Source organism: Hyperolius riggenbachi, chromosome 9 (genome assembly GCF_040937935.1).
Source record: "Hyperolius riggenbachi isolate aHypRig1 chromosome 9, aHypRig1.pri, whole genome shotgun sequence".
Lineage (NCBI taxonomy): Eukaryota > Metazoa > Chordata > Amphibia > Anura > Hyperoliidae > Hyperolius > Hyperolius riggenbachi.
Window position 1 is genome coordinate 136,033,671 of NC_090654.1, and position 10,072 is coordinate 136,043,742.

The 10,072-nt window shown below is 42.4% G+C and overlaps 1 protein-coding gene across 3 annotated transcripts in view; it reads right to left on the reverse strand.

The window, feature by feature from the left end:
* The window catches only part of LOC137531748 (Fc receptor-like protein 3), a 67,562-nt gene extending 57,897 nt beyond the window's left edge, over positions 1-9,665 (reverse strand). For 2 of the 3 annotated variants that reach the window (XM_068251716.1, XM_068251715.1), the window contains exon 1: positions 9,541-9,665. In XM_068251716.1, the coding sequence (XP_068107817.1) occupies positions 9,541-9,580 (40 nt within the window). In that variant the 5' untranslated portion in view covers positions 9,581-9,665. The remainder of the gene's footprint in view (positions 1-9,540) is intronic. The other variant, XM_068251717.1, reaches the window with a different exon arrangement.
* Between the last annotated feature and the right edge of the window lie 407 nt (positions 9,666-10,072).

Consider the following 10,072-nt stretch of genomic DNA (forward strand, 5'->3'; position numbering starts at 1 on the left):
CATCGCCCGAAACAGCTGGTGGCCAGTGTCTGTTGCCAGTTTAGAAGACACATGGGTTGGATCCTATGAATAGTGGACTCAAATATATCCAGTTAGGCTGGGCTTACTTGATGGAGTTTAGTTACCATTCATTTATTGACTACCTTTTTTGCCTATTTATGCCAACTGGATTGTCACAGTCAAACTGCAATTGCTAAATTTGTAGTAAAAAAAAGTAAAAATTACTTAAAAGTAAAAAATTACTTATTACTTAGTCTTGCCCTTGTTGTAGTCCAGCACCAGTTTTTTTTTCTTGGGAGGGGGGGGGGGGGTGGATTACTTAGCTTATCTGTATGTTTTGGAGGGCTCAAATTTATCTTTTAAACTGGCCAATGAAAATCCTTGACCGTGGAACAATGGGGAGCCAGTACTATAGAGCAACAGTGTGCTGATGGGGAGTGGCGGTGGTTGCAGGCACTGCAGGATGAGTAGCGACAGGACCAAAGGTGCCCGCCGAACTTCCTCGAGGAACAATGCTGCAGAAGGTGGGGACCAGTGTGTAGCGATGATCAGCGGCAATAGTCCGGCAGGGACTGATGGTCAGGAAATGATTCTCCAAGCAAGATAAAGAAGACAGAAGTAAGTAATAAAAGAATAAAGTTGAAATATGTACAGTGGTGTGAAAAACTATTTGCCCCCTTCCTGATTTCTTATTCTTTTGCATGTTTGTCACACTTAAATGTTTCTGCTTATCAAAAACCGTTAACTATTAGTCAAAGATAAAATAATTGAACACAAAATGCAGTTTTAAATGATGGTTTTTATTATTTAGTGAGAAAAAAACCCTCAAAACCTACATGGCCCTGTGTGAAAATGAAATTGCCCCCTGAACCTAATAACTGGTTAGGCCACCCTTAGCAGCAATAACTGCAATCAAGCGTTTGCGATAACTTGCAACAAGTCTTTTACAGCGCTCTGGAGGAATTTTGGCCCACTCATCTTTGCAGAATTGTTGTAATTCAGCTTTATTTGAGGGTTTTCTAGCATGAACCGCCTTTTTAAGGTCATGCCACAACATATCAATAGGATTCAGGTCAGGACTTTGACTAGGCCACTCCAAAGTCTTCATTTTGTTTTTCTTCAGCCATTCAGAGGTGGATTTGCTGGTGTGTTTTGGGTCATTGTCCTGCTGCAGCACCCAAGATCGCTTCAGCTTGAGTTGACGAACAGATGGCCGGACATTCTCCTTCAGGATTTTTTGGTAGACAGTAGAATTCATGGTTCCATCTATCACAGCAAGCCTTCCAGGTCCTGAAGCAGAAAAACAACCCCAGACCATCGCACTACCACCACCATATTTTACTGTTGGTATGGTGTTCTTTTGCTGAAATGCTGTGTTACTTCTACGCCAGATGTAACGGGACATGCACCTTCCAAAAAGTACAACTTTTGTCTCGTCGGTCCACAAGGTATTTTCCCAAAAGTCTTGGCAATTATTGAGATGGTTTTTTTTAGCAAAATTGAGACGAGCCTTAATGTTATTTTTGCTTAAAAGTGGTTTGCGCCTTGGATATCTGCCATGTAGGCCGTTTTTGCCCAGTCTCTTTCTTATGGTGGAGTTGTGAATAGAGATGGGCCGAACGGTTCGCCGGCGAACGGTTCCACGCGAACTTCGGTGGTTCGCGTTCGCGTCCCGCTGGCGAACCTTTGCGGAAGTTCGGTTCGCCCCATAATGCACCTTGAGGGTCAACTTTGACCCTCTACATCACAGTCAGCTGGCACAGTGTAGCCAATTAGGCTACACTAGCCCCTGGAGCCCCACCCCCCCTTATATAAGGCAGGCAGCGGCGGCCATTACGGTCACTCGTGTGCTGCCTGCGTTAGTGAGAGTAGGGCGAGCTGCTGCAGACTGTCTCTCAGGGAAAGATTAGTTAGGCTTAACTTGTTCCTGGCTGGCTGCATACCTGTTCTGTGAACCCACCACTGCATACCTGTGCTGTAAACCCACCACTGCATAACTGTTCAGTGAACCCACCACTGCATACCTGTTCTGTGAACCCACCACTGCATACCTGTACTGTGAACCCACCACTGCATACCTGTTCTGTGAACCCATCACTGCATACCTGTTCAGTGAACCTGCCACTGCATACCTGTGCTGTGAACCCACCACTGCATACCTGTTCTGTGAACCCACCACTGCATACCTGTTCAGTGAACCTGCCACTGCATACCTGTGCTGTGAACCCACCACTGCATACCTGTTCTGTGAACCCACCACTGCATACCTGTTCAGTGAACCTGCCACTGCATACCTGTGCTGTGAACCCATCACTGCATACCTGTTCTGTGAACCCGCCACTGCATACCTGTGCTGTGAACCCACCACTGCATACCTGTTCTGTGAACCCACCACTGCATACCTGTTCAGTGAACCTGCCACTGCATACCTGTGCTGTGAACCCATCACGGCACACAAAAGATAATAAGGTCGTTGCTTCATTGTGGTCAGACCAAATTTGATCAGCTGGACAGTCACTGTTCTGTCATTCAGCTACATCAGCCAGGCGACCATATGGGCTGTAAAGCCACCAAAACCTGCACTCTCGCCATGGTGCGCACCAGTCCAGCACGGCCGTCACTACAAAAACAGCTGTTTGCGGTGCGTTACACGGTGAGTTTGGTGTGTCAGTGTGAAGCAGTACCTTAATTACACTACCTGATTGATGTATACACATGCAAGATGTTTTAAAGCACTTTAGGCCTGTCATTTAGCATTCAATGTGATTTCTGCCCTTAAAACGCTGCTTTGCGTCAAATCCAGATTTTTCCCGGGGACTTTTGGCGTGTATCCCACTCCGCCATGCCCCCCTCCAGGTGTTAGACCCCTTGAAACGTCTTTTCCATCACTTTTGTGGCCAGCATAATTATTATTTTTTTTCAAAGTTCGCATCCCCATTGAAGTCTATTGCGGTTCGCGAACTTTAACGCGAACCGAACCTTCCGCGAAAGTTCGCGAACCCGGTTCGCGAACCTAAAATCGGAGGTTCGGCCCAACTCTAGTTGTGAACACTGACCTTAATTGAGGCAAGTGAGGCCTGCAGTTCTTTAGATGTTGTCCTGGGGTCTTTTGTGGCCTCTCGGATGAGTTTTCTCTGCGCTCTTGGGGTAATTTTGGTCGGCCGGCCACTCCTGGGAAGGTTCATCACTGTTCCATGTTTTTGCCATTTGTGGATAATGGCTCTCACTGTGGTTCGCTGGGGTCCCAAAGCTTTAGAAATGGCTTTATAACCTTTACCAGACTAATAGATCTCAATTACAGTACTTTTGTTCTCATTTGTTCCTGAATTTCTTTGGATCTTGGCATGATGTCTAGCTTTTGAGGTGCTTTTGGTCTACTTCTCTGTGTCAGATAGCTCCTATTTAAGTGATTTCTTGATTGAAACAGGTGTGGCAGTAATCAGGCCTGGGGGTGACTACAGAAATTGAACTCAGGTGTGATAAACCACAGTTAAGTTATTTTTTAACAAGGGGGGGGGGGGGGGGGCAATCACTTTTTCACACAGGGCCATGTAGATTTGGAGGTTTTTTTCTCACTAAATAATAAAAAACATCATTTAAAACTGCATTTTGTGTTCAATTATGTTATCTTTGACTAATAGTTAATGGTTTTTGATGAGCAGAAACATTTAAGTGTGACAAACATGCAAAAGAATAAGAAATCGGGAAGGGGGCAAATAGTTTTTCACACCACTGTATAGGGTCAAAAGTGACCCTCTATACTTATTTACCTGGTAGCGGAAGGACATCTGGGATCCCCTTATTAAAGGAAGCTCCCAGATTCCAACATAAGCCCCATAGAACCTATCCACCCCCACCTCCTCCTGGACACCAGAGGTGGGGTAGAGCCCCTTGTCCATTATATGGACAAAGGCTCTGTAAGAGAGGGGGAGGCTTTGTCACCCTTTTCTTACAAAGCCCCTTATAAGATGTACCAAGTGGGCTGGTTTGTTAGTATGGTGGAGTCCCACACAGACTGATCCAGCCATCTTTGCTATACCAGCCTGCATGGGTGAGGAGGAATTAAAATGAATTAACATTTTAGAGGAGAATCTACATACTTTTTCTCTTTTTTGGACTAAATTAAAAAAAAAATGGCATGCCATCCCTTTAAACTTTCTTTAACCCCTTCTCACCCATGCAGACTGGTATAGCCAGGATGGCTGAGTGAGCCTATATGGGGCCCTGTCATACTAAGCCATAGGAGTCCAGTACATGATATTGATGGCTCTGTAAGAGAGGAGCTACAAAGCCGCTCCCTGTCACTACTACAACCACCCTTGTTCTTTCTGTGTAGTGGAAGTGGCGGAGAGATTGGATAGTCACTGCAGAGAGACGGGAAATGGAGTGACGGTACCAGGAGAGCCAGGCAGATAGCGGCAGACATTGGTTGCTGGGGAGCTTTCTGGCCTTATGGAGGCTAGTGATGGAGTATGCTCTAACAAAGGTATTGCTAGAGAACCCCCATTTTCATGATGTTCTCGTGTTCCCGTGTACATATGTCACTTGACTTGACAGAGGTTTATACAGTATAATATTTACTATGATTCAAATATACCTGATCAGCATGGATGTCTATTGATGAGCCAGAATATACAAATACCTATCTTGTTCATCTCTCACCCTCTTTTCATTTGTGCCTTTACCACCTGTCCTTTAATTGACCACTTCACATCAATATCATTGTCACACAAACATATGAGTGTAGTGCACATTATAATATACAGGGGGTGCAGAATTATTAGGCAAGTTGTATTTTTGAGGAATAATTTTATTATTGAACAAAAAGCATGTTCTCAATGAACCCAAAAAATTCATTAATATCAAAGCTGAATTTTTAGTTTGTTTTTAGTTTTAGCTATTTTAGGGGGATATCTGTGTGTGCAGGTGACTATTACTGTGCATAATTATTAGGCAACTTAACAAAAAACAAATATATACCCATTTCAATTATTTATTTTTACCAGTGAAACCAATATAACATCTCAACATTCACAAATATACATTTCTGACATTCAAAAACAAAACAAAAACAAATCAATGACCAATATAGCCACCTTTCTTTGCAAGGACACTCAAAAGCCTGCCATCCATGGATTCTGTCAGTGTTTTGATCTGTTCACCATCAACATTGCGTGCAGCAGCAACCACAGCCTCCCAGACACTGTTCAGAGAGGTGTACTGTTTTCCCTCCTTGTAAATCTCACATTTTATGATGGACCACAGGTTCTCAATGGGGTTCAGATCAGGTGAACAAGGAGGCCGTGTCATTAGTTTTTCTTCTTTTATACCCTTTCTTGCCAGCCACGCTGTGGAGTACTTGGACGCGTGTGATGGAGCATTGTCCTGCATGAAAATCATGTTTTTCTTGAAGGATGCAGACTTCTTCCTGTACCACTGCTTGAAGAAGGTGTCTTCCAGAAACTGGCAGTAGGACTGGGAGTTGAGCTTGACTCCATCCTCAACTCGAAAAGGCCCCACAAGCTCATCTTTGATGATACCAGCCCAAACCAGTACTCCACCTCCACCTTGCTGGCGTCTGAGTCGGACTAGAGCTCTCTGCCCTTTCCAATCCAGCCACTGGCCCATCCATCTGGCCCATCAAGACTCACTCTCATTTCATCAGTCCATAAAATGTTAGAAAAATCAGTCTTGAGATATTTCTTGGCCCAGTCTTGACGTTTCAGCTTGTGTGTCTTGTTCAGTCGTGGTCGTCTTTCAGCCTTTCTTACCTTGGCCATGTCTCTGAGTATTGCACACCTTGTGCTTTTGGGCACTCCAGTGATGTTGCAGCTCTGAAATATGGCCCAACTGGTGGCAAGTGGCATCTTGGCAGCTGCACGCTTGACTTTTCTCAGTTCATGGGCAGTTATTTTGCACCTTGGTTTTTCCACATGCTTCTTGCGACCCTGTTGACTATTTTGAATGAAACGTTTGATTGTTCGATGATCACGCTTCAGAAGCTTTGCAATTTTAAGAATGCTGCATCCCTCTGCAAGATATCTCACTATTTTTGACTTTTCTGAGCCTGTCAAGTCATTCTTTTTACCCATTTTGCCAAAGGAAAGGAAGTTGCCTAATAATTATGCACACCTGAATTAGGGTGTTGATGTCATTAGACCACACCCCTTCTCATTACAGAGATGCACATCACCTAATATACTTAATTGGTAGTAGGCTTTCGAGCCTATACAGCTTGGAGTAAGACAACATGCATAAAGAGGATGATGTGGTCAAAATACTCATTTGCCTAATAATTCTGCACTCCCTGTACTAGACAACTAGTATGCTTTCAAATATGTCCCTGAGTCACATGTTCATTGCACAGCCGAGTTCTACTCTTGCTCTGTATAACCAACGGGAGAGTGAGGGTGTCGATTCTTCTGGCTGCCAGACTTGTGCTCTGGATCTTTGTTTTTATGGGATGATTGGTATATACTGTAACTATATATACACAACCCAGGATGAATGTGAACAGTGAGTTGAGACCTTTTTTTTCCCCCAATGGTTAGGTTACAGTGACGGTCCTCCTAGGCAAGACCATCACTATTAGGTTAGTTGGAAAGGTACATGCCACATTCACAGTGGGTGGAAAGGACCAGATTATCAATGCCCATATATATGGCAACAACCTCTCTGTACTAGGGGGGGCAGGTAATGGTATATATATATATATATATATATATATATATATATATATATATATATATATATATATATATATATACTTCCAGGATTGGAGAGAGATTATTTGGCTCATCTGAGAGCTGCTTGCATTAACACTGTGTTGCACCTTGCACTTTGCTTTAATATGAATATCCCAGACAAGGCAAACATGTTGGATTTATAGTGCTGTTATATATGAGTATATTTATGAGTAACTAGTAGGGAGTGATTAATTAGGAACCCTGCATCCAAAGTGATTGATAGTGGGACTAGACACTTAGAAGTAGTAGACATTTAAAAGTAGTAGCCTAGACATTTAGGAGAAGTAGCCTGTGTACAATTTTGCAAGCTCGCATACTCTTGTACTCTCTCCTTCTTGTTTTACCTATGTGTGTGTCAGTTGTATTTCAGCTGTTTAGATGAGTAGTCATTTTCCAATTCAAGGAGTCGGACTAGGATTGTTGTTATTCAGTGTTTGGTTTTGCATATGGTTAGGAAGGTCAAACTCCCGTCTTAGGGGACTAAAGGTTTTAATAGCATTATCACCCACTATGACCTGAATATACCATGATCTACTCAAACATTAGGGTTGGCTCTCTTTATATGTCTACTCCCATTAAAAGGAAGGCTAGATATGGCGATATATGAGTCAGTCATTTCTGCCTCTAGGGCAGTTGCAGAGTTTTGCTCAACCCCTCCCCATCTTTACTCCCTTTTATAATCAATAATATTACTGCGGAGGTAAGTTTTGGCTTACCTCCACAGATGACATGAATACAATACATTTTATGGATGAAACACAACAAATACAACACATTTTGGGCTTGATTTACAAAACGGTGCTAACTTTAGCACTGGCCCTTAGCACGTCTAAACTCAGTTGAAATGTGAGAAGTAGTGATTGTGCGCAAAGTACCGCGCGCAAAGTTTGGCGCACTGCACAGGGCGCTCCGCGCGAAGTGCCCACTAAAGCCTATGGGACTTAGCGCGCAGTACTTAGCGCGCGATCTGATTGAGAAAACTGGTGCTAACCTACTTAGCACCCTGGTTAGCACGCCTTAAGACTTTAGACGTGCTAAGTAGGTTGGCACCGCTTAGTAAATCAAGCCCTTTATGGTTTACAATCCACTTCCTCAATTTATTTGCTTGCAGAAAAGAAAAGCTATATGATTACTTCTAATAATTATCAGAGGCGCTTATCATAGCTTTTCTTGCACAAAGCTGAAGGCACATACATTAATCTGAGAAAGTGTATTGTAAACTGAAAAATATATTTATCTTTATTGTGCTATGGCTACAAAATTTATTGTTTGATTTTTGTCATCTGTGAAGGTGAGCCAACATAAACCTCCTTTTTACACTGTTTTTAACTGTTTTATTTGCATACTCGGCGCCTCCTACCTACCTCTTTTTGAAAACGTGTTCCACAAAATTAACATATTCTGTAGTTTCCATTAAATAAACAATAAAGTTTCCCAGTTTCATAGTGTCATATGTTGTAGCACTGTCAATTAAATATAGGGTTATTATGATTTTACATATACCGGTAGTTTTTAAAACAACACAGATAGGTAACAAGGATGTTCTTATACAGACCTGTTTATCAGGCCTAAAAAGAAGGGCAGCTGTGTGTGAATGAGGAGCAAGCACAAGAAGTCTCACAAGAAATGCTGTCCCTCAAAATAAAGATACATCATTTGGGAGATTAGATGTTTTGTAGTTGTGTTTGTTCTCTAACTTTACCGTGAATATTGTACAAAGAATGTTTCAGTCTCGAGTTCTTAGCCTTCTTTCAATTAACTTTCCCCTAGTTTTCTTTTTGAAATTGTTTTCACATCTTATTAATAAAATACATTTTCAATTGCCACTAAGAAGGTTGCTATTACATTTCTTAAAGGGAACCTGAAGTGAGAGGTGTATGAAACAGTGGCGTAGCAATAGGGGTTGCAAAGGTTGCAACCGCATCGGGGCCCTTGGGCCAGAGGGGCTCCGTAAGACACTCCCTCAACTGCAGATTTAGCTCTTTATTGGTCCTGTACTTGTAATAATCACTTCTATAGATGCTTTGAATGGTAGTAATCATGAACGCACTGTTCCCCCACCGTACCTCTGACACTGTGGTTGTCCTTGGCAGGTTTTAGTGGGAGGTATTAATTGTTATGTATAGAGTGCTTGGGAAGGGAGGGGGCATGTAAAACTTGCACTGGGACCCAGAGCTCCTTAGTTATGCCACTGATATGAAGGCTGCTATTTTTTAAAAAAAATTTAAACAATACCAGTTGCTTGACTGTCCTGCTGATCATTTTTCTCTGAAACATCTGATCTGTATGTTTGTTCAGGGTCTATGGCTAAAACTGTTAAGGCTCATACACACGCTTCACTAAAGTTGGCTGAGGCAGCCAATAATAACTGCCTGGCGGCTCAACTCACCCCTGCAATGGCTGATCGCATTGTCTGTCCGCCTTGTGCCCCCAATGCTGATCGCACTGTCGCATTGTGACATGCGCTCCATCATCCCTCCACCTCCCTACATAGCAACACAGCGTGTCACTCCCAATCCCTAATGGCAACATCCATCAAAGGTGTGTATGCAAGGCAGAGAATCAGCAGGACAGTCAGGCAATTTGCATTGATTAAAGGAAATACATATGTCAGCCTCCATATCCCTTTAACTACTTTTTTTTATACTTTCTTTCACTTGCTAAGTGCTGACACTTGACTTTTATTAATTCCTTTGCTCTAGTAATACCCTTCTTTGGTAGATTTGTAGTTTGAATCCTTTTCTTAAATACATTTACTACAAATTTTCAAACAGTCTGGAATAATTATACTCACAGAGAACAGTCAATAGTGCAGCGATGTACATGATAATCATGATGAATCTATTCCTCCCAAGAAATGCCTCCGTACAGATCCAAATACCAAACAGATTCTGGTTTCATTTCTCCAAAAACGGAAGCTGTCACAGATGCTGGTGGAGAATTTCCAAAAACAAATAGAACGCAATGATCTTTGTTCTGAGTGAGTTAGTTCACTCTGTGCATTCTGTTGCTGGATCCCAGCTGTTTATGTACATTCAGGGACAGGTCCTGATAACCTATGATGTACTAAAGAATTAAAAGCTTGATAACAATTGTTTTCCATCCAATCTATCCAAAACTGAAAAGCAGGCATTGAATAATACATGCCAAATGCTTAAATCATACAGTAATTAAACCAGCAGACAAGGGGGAGAGAGATTTTCACTCTGGACAAAAAAAAAGACTATACAGGCAGTACTCTACTTACCAACCCTCCAGGAAAGGGAAATGTTTTGGATTAACGCTTACACCAGAAGGACTTAAAGTGTACCTGAAACAAGAAGCAT